The sequence below is a fragment of the Hibiscus syriacus genome, unplaced genomic scaffold, assembly GCF_006381635.1.
Source record: "Hibiscus syriacus cultivar Baekdansim isolate YM2019G1 unplaced genomic scaffold, ASM638163v2 tig00110890_pilon, whole genome shotgun sequence".
NCBI lineage: Eukaryota > Viridiplantae > Streptophyta > Magnoliopsida > Malvales > Malvaceae > Hibiscus > Hibiscus syriacus.
The window spans coordinates 9,351,643-9,372,737 of NW_024062900.1; the positions used below are offsets into that span (position 1 = coordinate 9,351,643).

The 21,095-nt window shown below is 35.5% G+C and overlaps 1 protein-coding gene across 1 annotated transcript; it reads right to left on the bottom strand.

The window, feature by feature from the left end:
• Nucleotides 1–770: 770 nt before the first annotated feature.
• Nucleotides 771–2,535, bottom strand: LOC120144633 (9-cis-epoxycarotenoid dioxygenase NCED3, chloroplastic-like). Its single transcript, XM_039158662.1, has one exon. The coding sequence runs from the start codon at nucleotides 2,532–2,534 to the stop codon at nucleotides 798–800; it is 1,737 nt and encodes a 578-aa protein (XP_039014593.1). The 5' UTR covers nucleotide 2,535; the 3' UTR covers nucleotides 771–797.
• Between the last annotated feature and the right edge of the window lie 18,560 nt (nucleotides 2,536–21,095).

Consider the following 21,095-nt stretch of genomic DNA (forward strand, 5'->3'; position numbering starts at 1 on the left):
AATGTTGGATTATAGTTTTTTTTATAAAACTAATGTGATTTTTTCGCTATTTAAGAGAATTTATGTTCTTTAATCATATTGGAAAATGAAATGTTTGAGAATGAATTGTGTTATTGTAAAAGGATTTAGATGTGAGTGCAGCAGCGATTAGAAGAGCGAACCAACCTTGCCAGCAAATTGAATGAAGAATGAACAAGCAATCAAAAACCATTCCTAATTCTTTTGGGTAAACCGTTAAACAAATTGAGTTGCAAATAAGCCTTACAATGCCAATGGGACTGGTAGATTGCCATTATAAGTTGTATCTGCAGCAGGGTTATAAAACATCAAATCTAACACAAAAGGGTTCTAAATCATAACATATAACCTTTGTTTTCTCATTGGTTCATTGTTCTAAATTACACCTATGATGATGTTCTCAAAATAGACCAAACATCAGATATCATTGAAAAGATAGCTTAAGCTGGATATTCAAGAGAAACAAACAGAGTAATATACAAGAAAGATTTGGACAACTGGTATTTCTATATAGAATGCAAAATTTGAAGTATTTACAACAAAATAACAGAGTATTTTACAGAGATAACACACTACAATACTACATATTTCTTCTAATCTATGGACGGTTCATGCACACGAAGTGAAAGAACATGCAAAAACCAGCTGAGCTTCAATAGTATCTACATCCAAGCTACAAACTGGTCTCTGAAAACCCTTCACTTCAGATAACCCAAAAAAGGTCTAGGATTTAAGCCACCTTTAATCCACTAAACCATCTAAAAAAACCTGATGATGAGTTAGGCCTGATTTTCCAAGTCCTTTAAGCTTATGAATGTTCCATGGAAACCATAAGGAACTCGAGATGGGAGCTTAACCCTGGCTTCTAGCTTTAAATCCATGGCATTCACGATCTGCAGCTCCGATTTCCATGTCTTTTCATCGTGAACGAAAGCTAAAATGTAACCGTCATCTTCGTTTTCTGAAGGGTTTAGAGGGAAGAACAAAGGTTCACCACCGTACCTTTGGTCTCCATATATGTACTCGTTTACCTCTCCTGTTGAGAGGTCAACTTTGGCAAACCCGGACACTTTAGGCCATGGTTCAGCGAGGGCTAAATAGACGAACCGGGTTTTTCTCCCCAGAAAATTCCGGTTGACCATCCCTGCCTCCAAGTTTACTTGCTCGGATTCTGAAATGATGGGGCGGCGCGTAGACTTTCCGGTCTTCAAGTTGAGTCTAATTTCGGAGAGAACGCTCTTGAGACTCTCATCAGTTTCATTGAAAATGGAGTCTGGGGGTGTCATGCATGACCCAATCACCACGATTTCATCACTTTCCGGCTCCTCCCATGCATTCCATAGGTGGAAACAAAAGCAATCAGGTGCTTCAACCCACCTAATCCTAGTAGCATCAATGGTATTCTTCTCTAATATTCCAAATTTGGACACCTTGTTCTTATCATACACGACGGGCGACCCACCGTGGATCATTTCAGGCAATTTGAACACAACTTGCTGGTCGGGGATCACCACGAAGTTCTCGGTGATGGCGAAATCATGCATCATTGTTGGACCAGCCATCGGGATTTCAACATCGGGTGATTTCTTACCATCGGCTGAAAATCGGAAGTACTTAAGATATGGCTTGTGGATAACATCGTAGCTAAGAGCAAAGAATTCGCCTGACTGAGGATCAACCTTGGGGTGAGCAATCATTGTGGAATTTAACTGACCACCAAAATTGTATCTCCCAACAGTTTCCAAGTCCCCAGATGGTGTTATATGGACATGGTAAGGCAAATCATCCTCAGACATGGCAAGGAGATGGTTGTTGAAGTAAACAAGACCGGCGTTTGAAACACCGGTGCCATGGCTCGGATCAATGAGCCCGAACAGTCCACGAGCGTAGAAAAGTAACAGCCTAGCTATGCCGGAGTGGCCATGGAGTTCACCTATGGCTTTGGGGAAAACTGGACGGCCCAAGTCTCGTTCTTGAACCAGACGATTCGTTTCAGTGAACCTACATGCATAGCTAGCTGACCCATTATTGAACTGAACCGCATGAACCATGCCATCCCCATCGAAGAAATGGTGTCCGGCGACCGGCTCGTGAAGTGGGTTGGCTCCGTTCCGGACGTAGACTCCTTGAATGCATTCCGGGATTGTCCCAATGATGGGAAGCCTATGCTTGACGGGTTGCTCCGGGACCGGAGAGAAGTTACCGGCGATTTGAACTTTGGGATCAGCTGTTTTAGGAAGAGGACGCCGACTCTCATGGGAAACCAAAGCATTCTCCACCATGTCTAAAGCCATAGCCGCAACTCTTTGGAAGGGGTTCCATTGTTGGGTCGACTGAGCTCTCTCGGAAGGAGGCAGAGGGTAAACCGGCGACTGTTTAGGCAAATGAAGAATCGAAGGAGATTGAAGAGCACATGAAAAGCTTGGATTCCTCTCAGACCTCAAGGTTGAAACTGGGAATTTAGGCTTAAAACGAGTCCCAAAAGCTGCCGGAGATGGTGGTGCATATGAAGCCATGGTTATGGTTTAATTCAAGCCAATTGAGAGAGGTGTTTTGTTATGGATCAGAAAGGAGAATCTTGATTGGGTTTTGAAAGAGAGAAGCTTTGCATGTGGACTGAGAAGCGTTGAGATGTGAGACTTTGAATTGATGTTGTCGAAGTGAAGAGGTATATATAGAAAAAGGAGTTCGAAAAGGCATGCAAGAGAAGCCCACGTGTTGCGTTTCTGCAGCGAAAGAGGTGAAAGAGGAGCGTCAGTTTTAAGTGATTAAGAGTTGTTGTGGGGACACATTTGCTTTGTTCTTTGACACGACTACTCTCTCTCTCTCTCTCTCAATAAAATATCCCATGTAAATGTCTCCAACTGGCAAATTTAGGCCAACAGGCCAGCGGAAAAAATAATTCCGCCAATAGGTTAATCCAAAATTATTTTAGGATATACTACATATGTCACGTACATGATAAACTCTTCATACTCACATAATAATTTTTTTAAAATTATATTTTAATAGATTCAGGTTTATAAAATCTGTGTATCTAATATTTTAATATATTTTTTGAAACTCATCAAGTCTATATGATGAGATTCGTTAAAATAATATATTTTTATCTTAAATATTAATTTATAATTATAATTTTTTTAAAACTCTGGAACTCATCATGTGACATGATGAATTCCATTTGAATTTAAAATCCACCAGTCATCGATAATTGTTGGGCAACATATAGAAAGTAACAATCACGTTGAAACTCGTCATGTCGAAGTGACGAATTTCGTGAAAATTTTAAACGAATTAGTTGTTTGTAGTCGTTGGGTTTAGGGTTATGAATAGGAGTTTTACTTTTGCATTGTGATTTGTTAAGAAGAAAAATATATGTTTGAGAGAAAAAAATTGTTTTTTGAAGAATTTATGTTAAAATATCTATCCGAGAAGATATGTTACGCCTTGATGATGCTCATATTTCATTGATTAAACTCACTATGGTAAAAAAATTCTTATATTTTTAAAAGTTCAAATTATTAATTTTGTTGTTTTGAAAAATTTTAATAATTTTTTAATTTATATTGTAGGCACAAGAACGAGGTATTCATTAGCGAGAAATGAAAACTGACGATTCATATGAGGAGTCTATTATATATATATATATATACACACATCAATATGGGTGCTATCTTGCTGTATTTCTTCGTGGTTTTAAGGTAAACTATATACTGATTTCGGCGTTTATTGAACATTAGATGCCCGAAACACATCCATTTCATTTTCCAAGTGGTGAAGTGATAATTACTTTGGAAAATGTCACAGCGTTCCGATAAATGATGGGACACTGATTAGACACAATGCTTACGACCAATATGTGATTTAAGAGCAAGTATTAGGAAAAAGGCCACCAACAGATATCGTAGAAGGGTTGCAAATACATATGACTTGGTTGAAGAGTAAATTTAAAGTGGATAAACACTTTACCGATGATGCAGTCATTTACATCCCGATCATATCTTCTCCAATTGATTGGAGGGATATTGTTATCGGATAAGTCTTGGAATTTGGTGTGCACTCAACATTTTTCGATATTGAATAATTTAACTGAGTGTCATAGATATAGTTGGGGTTTATCAATTTTTGCATTTTTTAACTGGGAACTTTGTAAGACTACAATCATTACAAGGGGTCAAAAAGTCTATTTAGCTTGTCGTATAGTCTTACTACAATCTTAGGTATGGTATCATTTTTTTTGTTTTTTACGCCAATTACAACAACAGCCGTTGAGTTTCCTATAGTTGGAAGGTAATTTTTTTAACTTTATATGTTAGTATTTTTTTAATTTGTTTTTATTATGTTGTTTATATGGCGGCATAGAATTACATAGTCAAAGTTGACGGGTGCAACAAAAATTAATATACGAACGAGGATCAATATCACCAATAGACATGCGATAAATATTAGAAACAAATATTTATAAATTTTAAATTAAGAGAATTTATTTACTATTTACACTAATTTTTATAATTTAATTGATGTTTACAGTTTAATTTGGTTTTGTATTATGAGTCGGAGATCCAACGATTACTACTAGCATCATTTTTTGAAGGATCGGAGACGTGGTATGCCATAACACCTTTGTATCATTTTGAGATTGTTGAGATCCATGTTGCAGATAGAGTGTTGCGATAGTTTATGTCCCATGAGCCGATTCCAATGCAAATATTTGATATGGACAATCTCCCAAAATTGATGCACGTGGGAAATATGGAGAGAATTGGACGAGGAAGAATGTTGGATACATACAACAATAGAATGAGCGGTGACATCTATTTGTTCGTAGATTATACTTGATGATCTTGATTTCACAATATCTCCCTACTTCCAAAATTATGACGCAAATATGAAATAATATTTAACAACACTAAGAGATAGGGTCGAAGGGAAACAAATGAAGGGAAAAATATGTAAAGCCTATGAAATCATCATCAACATCTTCTTTTTCTTCTGCTTCTGAGAAATATTTTGCATCTAAAAAAAGTTATGATTTTTATCCTCAATATCATGCTTCATTGGAGAGTCGACCAAATTGGGTAGGAGGTTCATGGGATGCAGTGCCACACTCTCAACCATCTTCGATAAAAGCTGTGGGCGAATGGGATAATATTATATATGGTTAACGAGGTACTGATTTTTGTGGACAACTTGAGTCAATGATGGCATCAAATTCCTTAAATACTCTATCACCGCCACTCTAAGATGGAAATCAAAGTGGTGGTGTGATGTTCAATACATATGTTGAAGAAGAAGTGTTGAAAACATTATGATGTTTCGATATAACAAAAAAAGAGTAAATGAATTTTAAGATTTTATATTGGATTTCAAAAATTAATATTCGATTGAAATAATCGAATATCCAAAATATTACTCCAAGTTTTCAAAATGTTAATTTTAATCCTTACTAAGTGTAAAATTGTGTTCCAATCTTAAAATATTTTTGAAACAATTTTGACAAAGTATTTCTAACCTTAATCGAGCCAAAAACAAGTTTTATAGAGGGAGGTACCGATACACTCCTTGGATGTATCGATACACCCAAAATTTCGAATGAAATAAGGGTACTGATACATAGCCGATGTACCGATACACTCCAGGCTCTGAGAAACATCAAATGCAATTATTGTACCGATACACTTGGTCAAATAATGGTCGAAATATTTGAATTTTACACTGAGTGTACCGATACCCTTTGAAGGTGTACCGATACACCTACGCTCCCAACAGATTTTTTAAATGGAAAACATACAACAACGGCTCTATTGACTTAACCAATGATCCCCAACGTTCAAAATCAATCCAAGGTGTATTTAAACAAGTCTTGAAGCCATTGATCAAATATAAGAAACAAGAATTGAGAGAGAATCAAAGAGAAAGCCTTAAACTTATTGTTTGAGCATTTCAAGCATATTTTCCATTCAATATTCATTTTGCTTTCAAGAAAACCATTTGTGCTAAATTGTATTTATTCTTGTGTGTTCTTTCTTTGTTTTAGAATTGTGCAAACAATCTACCTTGTGAGGTTTTTCTGCAAAGTTTGCGAATTTGTATTTTTTCTCTTTGGGAGAGAATGTTCTCAAGAATTTGGGGTATAATTTTTGAGGGATTTGTAAGGTTACTCTTTATCCTCAAAACAAGGACAAATTAGTGACTTTGTGGAAAATCTTTAGTGTGAATAACTAAGGTAGTGTACGTAGACTTTGGTTGAGAAAGTCAAACCACTCTAAATTGTTGTGCAAATATTTTCAATTTTCTGTAAAAGACGTTTTAATTGCCAATTCACCCCCTCTTGGCCGATTTATCTGATTGATTAACTCAACAATTGGTATCAGAGCTATACTCATTTAAAGGTTTTACCACCTCTTGATTCGATTCGGGAAGAGTTATATCGATATTCAAGTCATCAATGGCCTCCGCATCAAATTTCAACTTCATTCTTGAGTCATTACCCGTTAGCAAGCCTCCTTTCTTCAATGGAGCTAACTATGCATATTGAAAGAATATGATAAGGTACTTCATTCAAGCTAGTGACATGGGAGCATGAAAAATCGTGATGAACGGATACTCTGAACCATCCACAGATCCAAATTTGTGGAGTGAAGAAGAGACGAGAATGTTCCAGCTAAACTCAAAGGCTATCCATATCCTTTTCTATGCAGTTGGACCATATGAATACGGGAGAGTTTCATCTTGTACAACCGCCAAGGGAATATGGGATAAACTACAAGTCACTCATGAAGGCACCAACGAGGTAAAAGAATCAAAAATTAGTCTTCTTACTCATAGCTATGAAAATTTCAGGATGAATCCAGGAGAAGATATCAAAGTTATGATGGATAGATTTTTCGTGATTGTCAATGGTCTCAAAGCATATGGAAAAATCATTCCAAATGAGAAGCTTGTGAGGAAGATAATTTTATTCTCTTCCAAAAGCTTGACAATCAAAGAAGACGACGATTATCGAAGCTAAAGATTTAAAGTCTTTAACTCTCGATGAACTCATCGGTTCTCTCTTCACGCATGAAATGATGGTTCAAGATGAGGTAGACCTCGAAAAGGAGGAGGAGACAAAGAAAGAGACGGAGAAAAAGAAAAATGTTGGAGTTGCTCTCAAATCCACAATAGATGAGAGTGATTTTGATGATAATGATTATTAAGAAATGGCAATATTTGCCAAACAGTTCATAAAATTAATGAAGGCCAACAGAGGAAGAAAATTGAAAAGAAATGAAGGCTTCAAAAATGAACCAAATGAGAAGGACCCGCTTATTTACTATGAATGCAAAAAGCCCGGGCACATCAAATATGTTTGCCCGCAATTAAAGAAGAATGGTCAATCAAAGAAGAAGCACAAGGCACACGTGACTACTTGGAGTGATGATGATGAATCATCAAATGAAGAGGAAAAAGAAGTAGTGAACTTGTGCTTGATGGCCACTGGCAAAGATTCTCAAGTAATCTCTAACTCATTTGATTTCGAAGATTATTCTTATGATGAGTTATTAGAGGAATATATTGGGTTGGCTTCGGATTATGAGAAATTATTTTCAAAATACAAGAAAGATATTTGAAAGCTGAAAAACGAAAAAGATCTCATATCCAAAACCAACATTGATCTTGAAAGTAAGGTCAAAGAATTGCAAATCAAATTAGATGAGTTTGAAAAGAAAAATACTGATTTGCATAACTTACTTTAAAAAGTAAATGACGATCATCAAAAGAAAATTGATGATCTTAAAGCTTGTTTCAATAAAGTTGAAACAAAACGTTTTGAAAATGGAGAAAATTTAAAATCCAACTTTGTTAGAAAAAGTTTTAAAACTTACAATCATAGAGGTCCCCAAAGAACCTCTAATGGTAAAATTGTTTGAAGTATATGGGTTCCTAAAGAACTCATTACTACTAAATATAAGGATATCCTGCACAAATGGATACCCAAGGGGACTAGAATTTTAGGGACTAATGAATATGGACCCAAAAGAATTTGGGTACCAAAAATAAAAAAATTGATATATGTTTGTAGGAAAAGGATCATTGCTACAAGGCACAAAATATAAGTTCAAATTTATGGTTCCTTGATAGTGGATGCTCAAGACATATGACTGGAGACAAGAGTCGTTTATAGAGCTTAACAAAAAAAATGGATGAGTGGTAACCTTTGGTGATAACTCAAAAGGTTACATTGAAGGTATAGGTACTATAGGTAACACCTCTTCCATACAAATAGAAAAAGTATTATATGTGAATGGGTTAAAGCATAATCTATTGAGTATTAGTCAATTATGCGATAAAGGATACAATGTCTTATTTGAATCAAATAGTTGTAAAATTATTGACATTGCATCTAATCGGATTATGCTTATTGGTCATAGAATATGAAACATATACATGGTGCATTTAGATTCTATTAATATGATAATTTTTACCTGGTTGCTAAGGATGAACATGATAGTTGGTTCTGGCATAGGAGACTAGGACACACTAGCATGAGTGTTTTACAAAGACGAATTCAAGGAAATTTAGTAAGAGGATTGCCAAAACTAAAATTTGATAAAGATAAAATCTGTGATGCATGCTCAAAAGGAAAACAAAAGAAAGTTTCCTTTAAATTCATTAATGATGTATCCACTAGTAGAGTATTACAATTGATCTATATAGATCTTTTTGGGCCAATTAGGACTGTTAGCTTGGGTGGAAAACAATATGGTTTTGTATTAGTAGATGACTATTCTAGATATACTTAGGTTCTATTCTTAAGTACTAAAGATGAAGCATTAGAAAATTTCATCACGTTTTCAAAAGTAATCCAAATTTAAAAAGGTTTCTCCATTTCTAGCGTTAAGAGTGATCATGGTACTGAATTTGAAAATCTTGGATTTACTGAGTTTTGTAATTCTAATGGAATTAGCCATAATTTTCAGCACCTAGAACCCCTCAACAAAATTGAGTTGTTGAGAGTAAAAATCAAACTTTAGAAGAAATGGCTAGAACCATACTTTATGAAAACAATTTACCAAAATATTTTTGGGCGGAAGCCGCAAATACCGCTTGTTATATAATTAATCGAGTAATGATTAGGCCTATTTTGAAGAAAACTCCATATGAAATTTTCAAAAATAAAAATCCTAACATCCATTTGGATGTAAATGTTTTGTTTTAAACAACAGTAAAGACAATCTTGGTAAATTTGATGCTAAAAGTGATGAAGGAATTTTTCTGGGTTATTCCTTAAATTCTAAAGCTTATCGGGTATTTAATAAAAGAATTTTAGTGGTAGAAGAGTCTATACATTTTGTTTTTGATGATAATCCCCTTTTGATGAAGGATTCTTGTATTGATGATGACGTAGGTATTGTAAATACACATGGCGTTGGACATGACGTTGGAGAACCATCAACAAAGAAAGAAGTAAAAGATGAGGAAACTCAAGATGCCTTCAAGAATCTGACCATTGAAGAAAGATAAATCTCATACCCAAGAGAATTCAACTATGTCAAGGATGATGAGATTTTAGATGATCCATCCAAAGGGGTAACTACTCGATCTTCTCTTAGGAAGGTATGTAATTATGTTGCATTTATCTGATGCATAGAGCCTAAAAATGTAAAAGAAGAATTAACCGATGAAAATTGGATTATGGCTATGCAATAAGAGTTAAATCAATTTGAGAGAAGTAAAGTATGAACATTAGTTGAAAGGCCTAGTAATAAATCTATTGTATGTAATAAATCTACTGTATGTACTAAATGGGTGTTTAGAAACAAACTAGATAAGAGTGGTAATATAGTGAGAAACAAGGCTAGACTTGTTACTCAAGGCTATACTCAAGAAGAGGGAATAGACTATGATGAAACATATGTTCACGTAGCTATGATGGAAGCAATTAGAATGTTATTAGCTTTTTCATGTTTCAATGAATTTAAATTATATCAAATGGACGTTAAAAGTGCATTTTTAAATGGTTTTATAAAAGAAGAAGTGTATGTGGAACAACCTCTTGGTTTTGAAGATTCTAAATTTCAAAATCATGTTTTTAAATTGACAAAAGCTTTATATGGTTTAAAATAAGCTCCTAGAGCTTGGTATAAAAGATTGTCAAACTTTTTAATTGAAAAAGGTTTTTCAAATGGGAAGGTTGACACTACATTGTTTTTAAAGCAAAAAGGTAGGGATTTATAAGTAATTTAAATTTATGTTGATGATATAATATTTGGTTTTACTAATGATGCTCTTTGCCAAGAATTTTCTAAACTAATGAAAAGTGAGTTTGAGATGAGCATGATTGGGGAGCTTTCATTTTTCTTAGGGCTCCAAATCAAAAAAAGAAAATATGGCATCTTCATCAATCAAGCAAAATACATCAAGGATATGCTCAAGAAGTTTGGCTTGGAAAATATCAAACCCCAAGCTACTCCAATGAGCTCATCTACAAAGCTTGAAAAAGATGAAGGATGTAAAAGTGTAGATGTTAAACTTTATAGGTTTATGATTGGCTCTTTGCTTTATCTAACCGAAAGTAGACCATACATTATGTTTAGTGTTTTCTTATGTGCTAGATTTTAATCATGCCCTAAGGAATCACATCTAAAAGACATTAAGAGAATCTTTAGATACCTTAAGGACACTCCTAGTTTAGGACTTTGGTATCCTAGAGACTTTAGTTTTAGCTTGCATGCCTTCTCTGATGCGGATTATGGAGGATGCAAAATAGATAGCAAAAGCACTTCCGGTACTTGTCAATTCTTAGGAAATATGCTGATTTCTTGGTTTTCAAAGAAACAAAATAGTGTTGCATTTTCTACCATTGAAGCATAATACATTTCAGCGAGTAGTTGTTGCGCACAAGTTTTATGGATGAAACAAAAACTTTTAGATTATGGAATTGAAATAGTTACCATACCTATCAAGTGTGACAATACTAGTGCTATTTATCTCACTAAAAATCCCATCCAACACTCTAGAACTAAGCACATTGAAATTAAACATCATTTCATTAGAGATCATGTCACAAAAGGAGATGTAGTTCTAGAATTTGTTGATACTTTGCATCAAATAGCTAACATTTTTACAAAACCTTTAGACAAAGAAAGATTTTGGACACTTAGGAGAGAATTACGTTTAACTAACCTACCTTGACTTAGTGTTTAAAATGATTTTAGCACTTTTAAATTAGCAAATGAAAAATGCTTATAAAAATAATATTTTTGAATGCATTTTATGCTAATAGTTATGGGGAGTTTATGATCTTTAGTGAAAATTAATAATATGTTCAAATAATATTTAAGGATATATTTTATTGATTGAACATAGTTAATTTTTGAAATACGAGTTGCCAATACCACTAGAGCTAATTAATTTAGCATTTTAAGTTCTTAAAAACAGATTTTGGACATTTTTGTGCAAAGTGTATCGATGCCCAGGTATCGATATCTCCTTGCTATGTATCGATACACCTTGAATGTGTACCAATACATTCCTTGAATGTGTATCGATACCCCTCATGGATGTATCGATACACCCCGTCGGGTTTTGGCTTTAAATCCTTAATTTCTCATTTTGCCAAACCCCTAAACTGAAAAACACTCCTCGCCGATCGCACTCTCTCAACCCAAATCTTCATTTTCGCTCAAAATCAACGATTTAAGTCGGATTCCACTCTATTTTCAACTTCTAATCCTGCTAGCATCAACAAAAAAATGCAAACATCAACACATTCCACTCAATCTTCAAATTTCATGGTAAACTTTTCTAAAATACTATTTTATTGATTCTTGAACATATGACTAGTTTTAATTAGTTCTAATTCGAAATAGATATCAGGCATTTGATAGATTTTGGTTTAGAACAATAATCTACAACCAAATTTCATAAAAAACACAAGATTTTCTCAATTTTTTAAATTTTCAAAAAAAAAAATGATTCTATTTTAAAATTGTTGTTTTTGATTTAATTATGTTGTTTTAATGAAAACTATACTTATAATAATTTTTCAAACTTAGTTTTTCAAATAGTTTTCAAAATTGCTCATTAGGATTGGTTTTAGAGAACCTTGAATATTGAGGACTCATATTGAGTTTTGGGAGTTGATATTGTTGCATACATGTGTTTTGAAAATTGCAGGTATCCTTATCCCATTCCGATTTAAACCATGTCTCATTCCAAATGACCTAGGACTTCGTCTAGTCGGTCAAACCAACCTCCTATTCCACCTCCTAATCTAAACCCAAATGATCCCGAGATGAAAATTAAAAATTCTTGTTTCAACGAACCTGGCCGTCGAGAAAGTCTCTACACTAGGTTTGTTGACCTATTCGAGTCCTATAACATCCGGGAAGAACGCATCCTTCTATTCAAGATATGATTGGTATGAATTTTAAATATCGTCCTACTCTTCAATATTGGAAGTTTGATAAAATGTTTCAGCTTAAACATGTCATTTATCACCAACTCGTCCGTATTTTCTATTCCAATGCGGTTTGTGTCCAAACGAGTCTCAAACTGCCACTATTAGGATTCAGTCTTATCTCATAGGCCAATACAGTCATATTGACTCCGACTCAATTGCTAGGACATTTGGTTTAGATAACGCCAGTTTAGATAATGAGAGAGAAATTATGGCTACTCGTTATAGAGCCAAGGCTGGTGAGAGTACCTTGTCATATCACCATGAGCATTTTCTTCACTCGATCATCTCTTGGTGGTTTAGACCATCCAGAGGTAGATACTCCACCCTTAGAGCTTTAGATTTATGGTGGATACATTATATCCAACATAATAAGAAAATAAACTTGCCACAAATTAATTTTGCTGAACTAGTTGAAACCGTAAACATCCCGTCTAAACACATAGAAACCTTAGTTTACGGTTGTCTTCTTAGTAATTTCTTTATCAAATGTAAGCTTAGGGTTCAGCTTGATGTAGCCATACCTCTTAAAAGCCAAATAAATTTTAAAACCTTGCGTAAATCAGGATGGTCTGGGGATAAAGATCAATGGGTTCGATCAACCCAGAAAACACCGGGTGCTAGTTCTTCATGAGCGGCACTGACACCAGTCGATGATGATCCAGAACTTGAAGATCTTCTTCAGAATTTCAATGATCCTGTTAACTTAGTTGAGTACGATCCGGTCCAGCAAGAGAGTCATATGCCTCTATATTTTCGATCGTTCATGGAAACATTTAACCTAAGGTTTGCATCCATAGAGTCCCACTTAACTACTATAGGGGCCCAACAATTGGAGAACCAACGGGATATACGAGCTAACAACCAAGTAATGAATCATCGATTCAATGCTATGGACGAAAGGCTAAATGCGCTTACACTCGATATGACTGCTCTACGAGCACATTTTCCTCCTTCCGATCCACCGATAGTTGATTAAACCTTATCTTGCTTAGTTTTCATAGGTTGAATTTGAACTTATTGTTAAAACATTTTGAATGTTTTGATTTGTGTGATTTGGATTTTGGATATGTTTGTTTGAATGGTTTAAATGTTTAATTTGAACTTCATGTTTATATTTTTGCATCATTTACATCTTAGTTAAATTATGACCAATTACCATTACACATTTATGAATATTGTTTATGGACTAATGGCTAACAATTCTCTTGGTTGTGATCTTAGCAGCTATAATTATATCAATATATACCAATTGGCTATTTTCCTTAAAACCTTGTTTAAAACGTTTTTCATAGAGTCTTTTTGATTTAACAAAAAGAGGGGAGAATAAAGTAAGGGGGAGTAATTTTTAAAAAATGATTTTCATAAAAAAATCTTAAAATTACTAAAATATTTTGTTATATCAAAAAGGGGGATATTGTTGAAAAATTTTTGATGTTTCGATATAACAAATAAAGAGTAAATGAATTTTAAGATTTTATATTGGATTTCAAAAATTAATATTCGATTAAAATAATCAAATATCAAAAATATTACTCCAAGTTTTTAAAATGTTAATTTTAATCCTTACTAAGTGTAAAATTGTGTTCCAATCTTAAAATATTTTTGAAACAATTTTGACAAAGTATTTCGAACCTTAATCGAGCGAAAAACAAGTTTTATAAAGGGACGTACCCATACACTCCTTGGATGTATCGATACACCCTAAATTTCGAATAAAATAAGGGTACCGTTACATAGTCGATGTATCGATACACTCCAGGCTTCAAAAAACATCGAATGCAATTAGTGTACCGATACCCCTGGGAGGTACCAATACACTTGGTTAAATAACGGTCAAAATATTTTGAATTTTACACTGAGTGTACCGATACCCTTTGAAGGTGTACCGATATACCTACGCTCCCAAAAAATTTTTTTAAATGGAAAACATACAACAACAACTCTATTGTCTTCACCAATGATCCCCAACATTCAGAATCAATCCAAGGTGTATTTAAACAATCTTGAATCCATTGATCAAATATAAGAAACAATAATTGAGAGAGAATCAAAGAGAAAGCCTTAAACTTATTGTTTGAGCATTTCAAGCCTATTTTCCATTCAATATTCTTTTTTCTTTCAAGAACACCATTTGTGTTAAATTGTATTTATTCTTGAGTATTCTTTCTTTGTTCTAGAATTGTGCAAATAATCTACCTTGTGAGGTTATTGACAGTATTTTTCATCCGAGTGACGTTTATATACGTTATTATATATATAATATTATATTATTAATATTATTATTTATAAAGCCCGAAGGCCCAGTTACAAAGTAAGGCACACAGGCCCAAGTTACAAACTCGGTTATAACCCTGGTTATAACCAAACTCGGGATAAGTCCAGATTTGGGTTACAATTGGTTCAGGCCCAACAACCAGTCAGGCCCAATTCCAATAAGCCCACAAGAGAAGCCCAAATATTGCTAGAGTTTCCACCAGACGCTCCAACCATTCCAACGCCGTCGTTCTTCCCAATGTTCGATCCAGAGGTAAATCCAAGGGTTCACAAGGCAACAGCAAAAAACCCTAGGGTATCATTATCACCCTAGGGCCTATTCCGGCCATCACCTCCATTTCTCCAACCAGACACTGCCACGAAAATGTTCACCCCTCCAGAGTTATCCTGAAGATTCCAGAGAATGAACAAGACCCACACAACTCACTGTCTAGGGTGAGTCACTACCGTAGGTTCGGTGACTCACCGGATTTCCTCATCATTACAGAGGATCTCTAAGGGCTATAAATAGCCTGACCCTATAAGGAAACAAAAAAAAGACATATACACAACAAAAGAGGAGTAACCAAACAACAAGATACACAAAATAAGAAACAACGATTGAAAGAAAGAAAAACCAAAACGAGAGACTTACCACCTTCATCGGAGTCTGAACTGTAACATCCTCAATACCGGGTTAGTGACCAAAGTGTGAAATTTTAAAATTTAGTGACCAGAATAGATAAATGGAAAAGATGAAGGAATTTAATTGAAATATTTGGTGTAGGATGAATTAACAAATGAATGAGAAGTAAAAGGGTAAAAGGGTCATTGAATAAATAAAATAATAAAATATTATTTGGGTTTATCTTATAACCCATGTGGAACACATTTGTGGGAAACAAATGTTTCCAGACAATTCTCTTCTTCTCTCTTCTTCTCCATCGTGAAGCACCCCAAGCCAAGGTGAGTTTGATTTCTTTTGGTTAATCCTTAAGATTAAAGTATGGTTTTGATTAAGGAAGACTTAGGAAACATGATGGAGATGAAAAAGTTCATAGAAACTCAATGATTTGTAAGTTTTGAAGGATTAAAGATAAGAAGTGGATAAGTGAAATTTTGAATAAGGATGTATAAATGAATTTAGAAGTTAAATTTGACTTGTCATAGGTGTGAATAAGAAGTTATCAGTGTTAGAAATAAGTTTGGATTACATGGAAAATTTAGTAAGATTCTTAGTTTTAAGAATCTGAATGATATATGGGAGATAATAAAGTGTTGGAATGATAAAAGTTAGTTAAAATGGTTGTAGTTTAGTTTAGTGGTATGAAAGGAGTTTTATATGAGGAAATTTAGTGAAGAGTTGATGAATTTTTGGTTGAAAAAGTCTGTTCTGGATAGGGTGTATCGGTACACTATGAATGGGTGCTGATACACTAAGACCAATTTTGAAGGTGTATCGATACATTAAGGAGTACATCGATACCTGTAAATTTCAAATTGAATTTGGGTACCGATACACTAGGAGTATATCAATACACTCCTAAAGGAAAATTTGAAGTTTGGTTCATTAAATTAATTTAAGTTAATACCATCGAAGAATAAGGTTTAGGTTGATCGAGGGAATGACAAGGTGACATAGGTGATTGCATATGCATAGCTTGATTATAATAGTATATGCAATTCTAAACTGGTGATAAGTCTAGGTTTAATACCTTGATATACAATTTATTTCATATTATGGTACGTGACTTGAATTCATATTATATGCATTATGTGAAAATGATCTATGTGAATATGTATGAAAAGTTTACATGAGCCATGTGATAAGGTAAGAATTTATATGTCTATGAGATATAAACTTTTTGAATTGTGAAAGCCCATGTTATGTAGATGAGAACTATAGGTATAGTTGGCATACCAAGAGTAGAGGGTCTATGCGGTCCTTCGGGACAATTCTACGTGGTCCTTCGGGACATATATGTTTTCTTGGGAACATGTATGAGGTCTTTTGAGACACCTACTTGATCCTTGGTATATGTATATGATTCTTAAGTAATTTCTATGTGGTCCTTATGGACATATTTTATATGGCACTACGGTGCAATTCTAAGCGGCACTTCGGTGCAATTGTACGTGGCACTTCGATGCAATTTATACGAGTGGTGACAGCATAGTGCACAACCTCACAATACTCATATACCTCAAGTTCTCCGTATGGTATCATGGGCTAGTGACCTTATTATATGAATTCATGATGGTTAATTTGATCAGATTATGGGTAAGATACATGGTTATGCAACTTGCATGGATTAAAAATGTGATTTCATTACATTTCATATCATTATGACATTATCATTATGCCTCACTAAGTCTATGACTTAGTGTGTAAGCGTTTTTGATAACTCTGTAAAAGGCCACATTTTGGGACCTTTTAAATTAAGTTATCGAATGTCTAAAGGCTCATTTAGGACCATATAGATGCATTTAGAAGCATTTAGTTGCATGTGGTGGATTTTGATTTACCGTGGCATTTTATTTTTACTGCGGTGCTGCTTTATGGGAAAGGTACTTGTCTTATGATTTGTAGGTATTGAAAGCAAGGAAAAGAGGAAAGAAAATGCCGTGACATAAGGAAATTGCTGAGTCAAATAAAAATGTCAATTTAAACTGGCATTCCAAGAGCGTACAAGGTGAAAGAATATATTTTTCCAGCCAGTTGTCCCCGACTCTCCGTGCCCTCTACCCAAGAAATCCACCTCGGAGATACGCCTGGAGGGATTGGCGATGCACCCGCCGGTTCTGCTGATGACGCCGTCTGACCCTGTAGATCTTGTCTGTCCTTGGGCGCCTGCGACGGGATTATGCCGGTCAGTCAGCCAGCTGTCCAGGCTGCATCACAGCCTGTCCTGCTCGACTCCCAAGCACTTTACATTGGTTTTTGGGGTTTTCTAGGATAGTTAACACCAACTCCTAAGATTTTTTCCCCTATAAATAGAGGATGAAGCCACTTTAAAGAGGACTTTGGTTCCACCCATATTTGAGCTTAAAAAGTTAGAGAGAGAAGGTCTAATCTTTCTCCGTCAATCCTACTTGCCGTGGCATTTCTCCTTGACAAGCCGAAGGGAGTGGCATTCTAAGCATCCGAGAGGAGCTAGTTCACTAAGAGCATTTTTTGGTGGCTGAGGAAGGCATTTGGTAGTGCACGTTGAAGGCTATTTCTCCTCCCTTTAGTTCTTGCTTTCATATTTTGTTGTTGGGTTGTAAGGAACGAATGAAACTTGCTTTGTGGTTGTTTATTTTGAACCCCACCATGAACTAATCCTATTTGGTGGGAGTTCTCTTGGATGTTTATGTTTTTATTGCAATGAATGGTTGATTTTCTATACTTTATTCTGTTTTGTTTGTGAAACTTAATGCCTTAAGGTTGTAGTAGCTATGAGAGTAGCCTTTCCTTAGGAAAGCTTGAGGGTTCGAGAGAATGCCTTGCCAATTTATCTTTAGTCTTCGAGAGAAGCTAAGGATGAACTACATAAACAAGGGGTTATAGGTAGTAACTAGGCCTAATCCACCTTGGAGATAAGGCTATGATTTCATTCGACTAAAAGGATTTGTACAAAAATGATATGTTAGATGTTAATGCTACCGCAAAAAGGTATTGCCGAGACATATCCTGGTATCTGAACCAATAGAATCACTACAGGGGTTTACACCAATCGGATTTGCCAGGGCATCTTTAATCCATCGAGTCCCTTACTAGAGATAGCATATGGCACCTCTGTAGACTCTGTCGGGCAAATTAGGCATAGAAGAAATACCATTCAGAGAAATAGACTTAGATTTTCCTAATGACTCCTACCAATAATTCCCATAGTTTTCATTCGTGTGAGAAAGCTAAAGTCCTATATATTAAATCCAGTAATTGTATTTTATTCTGTCTTGACATTTCTAATTGTTTGCACTTATCACAATTAAATTTGCCCTGACATTTCCATCCACTTTGTCACGATATATCCATTTGCTAACATACCACCATTCCATTTCCACAACACCCATCTCATTTTGCCACAACATTATCATTTGTACATACCATCACTAACTTTACATAGGTGACAAAGTAAAGTGCCTTTGCAAACCTATTTGTTTTCCCCAATTCCATGTGGAGATGATACTCTACTTATCACTTTATTACTTGTTCGATTGTGTATACTTGCACACATATCCGCACTCATTTTATAGTACCCACAAGAGCGGACAAGTTTTTGGCGTTGTTGACGGGGAATTGGCAACTGGAAGTTAAATTGATTTGTCATAGCATTTTTATTTTACTTGTTCATATTCTCTTTTTAGTTAGCTTTATTTTTCTTACTGTCCTTAATTTTTCTTCATTTATTTTTCTAGGTACATGACCCTAAGCAACCCTGAAGAGCCATTAGAACCGATTGAGAGGCTTTTTAGGCAACGAAGACGTGCTCAACGTGTAAACATGTACCAACTCGGAAATCAAGGTATTGGTCATGAGGAAGATCAGAATGTCGGGGAAAATTTAAATGCTAGAAACATAGCCAGACCTCATGCCATTCATGATCACTTAAACCCGATCTTAGAGGATTTAAATGAATTAAAGTTGTTTCCATACTCCCCGCATGACCGAGAAAAGACGTGGTTCAGTGGAGTTCCAGCGGGTTCAATGGAGCCGTGGACTGATCTGTGCAAAAAAAAAATTATACGATATAATCCTCCAAATATGAACACCCAACTGAGGAACGACATTACTTCCTTTCGTCAGGCTGATGACGAGTCAATGTATAAATGTTGGGATCGATACAAGACATTCCTTCGCTCAAACCATGGTTTTCAAGATTGGACACAAGTTATGCTATTCTATAATGGAGTAAACGCACCCACGAGGACGATGCTAGATGCCTCGGCAAATGGGACGTATGGAGTAAACGCACCCACGAGGACGATGCTAGATGCCTCGGCAAATGGGACGTTACTTGACAAATCACCAGCAGAGGCATTTGACATTCTGGATAAGATTTCAACTAATGATTATCAATTTCCATCCACAAGGCTTGGAGTTGGGCAAAAATATCATGGAACTTTCGAGCTAGATTCTAAGGATAACGTGTCCGCCCAACTTGCTGCTATCACCAACATGTTGAAGAATTTGCAAAGGCCAAGTGAGGTGAGAGAAGTGAAGGCAGCTCATTCAGCATGCTTATTATGCCACGAAAATCACATTGAGAGTGACTGCCTGACCAATCAAGAATCCATCTACTTTGTAGGAAACTTCAACCGAGGAAACAACAACCCCTATTCTAACACATATAATCCTAGATGGCGTTAAAATCCAAACTTTTCATGGGGAAATAAAGAAACCAACAATGCTCATCAACCAGCTCGGCATCAGTATTTCAATGACTCCCAGGGTTATCAATCAAATATGCCATGGCATAATTCTAACAAGGGAGGACCATCTTCATCAAATACAAGTTCTTTGGAGGCCACAATGCAAGAGTTTATTGCGACAACAAAGACAATACTGCAAGACCACGCCACCTCCATCAAAAATCAAGGAGCTCTACTTCAGAACCATAGTTCGTCGCTGAGGGCGTTGGAGAGTCAAGTTGGTTAAATTTCCATAGCATTACAAGAATGCAAACCAGGATAATTACTGAGTGACACTGAAGTCACCAAACCTCATGGCAAGGAGAACTGCAGTGTGCTGACTCTCCGAAGTGGTACTCAAATTAATGTTGAAGACAAGTTTGGGGGAAGACCGAAGGATGATTCACCCCTTGTAACCAAGCAAGCTGATCCAGAAGTGCAAGAGAAAGCACCAGTGGAAGAGGAAAAGGATGAGGATTCATCAAGTAAAGAAACTGAAGGGGCAAATAAAAATGCCAAGGCAACTTCTGTTCGCACCCCGTCAGTACAGAAAGCCAGACCCCCGCCTCCTTTTCTGTAAAGTCTGAAGAAACATAATGAATATATCTAATTTAAGAAGTTTATTGACATTCTGAGTCAACTGCAAATCAATGTCTCTTTTTTGGAGGCGATGGAAAAAATTCTGACATATGCCAAATTTCTCAAGGAAATTGTTACCAAGAAGAGAAAGGTTAAGCAGTATGAAATAATTGTCATGGCAAAAGAATTTTGCTCTTCCTTAAGTAAACTGCCACCAAAGAGACATGATCCGGGAAGTTTCATCATCCCATGTTCAATAAGAGATAAATTTATTGGGAAGGCAATATGTGACCTTGGCTCAAGTGTGAACTTGATGCCTAAGTCAATATTCGTCAAGCTTGGGATAGGAAATGCAATACCCACCTCGGTCATTTTTCCTGTCGATTTTCTGATTATGGACTGT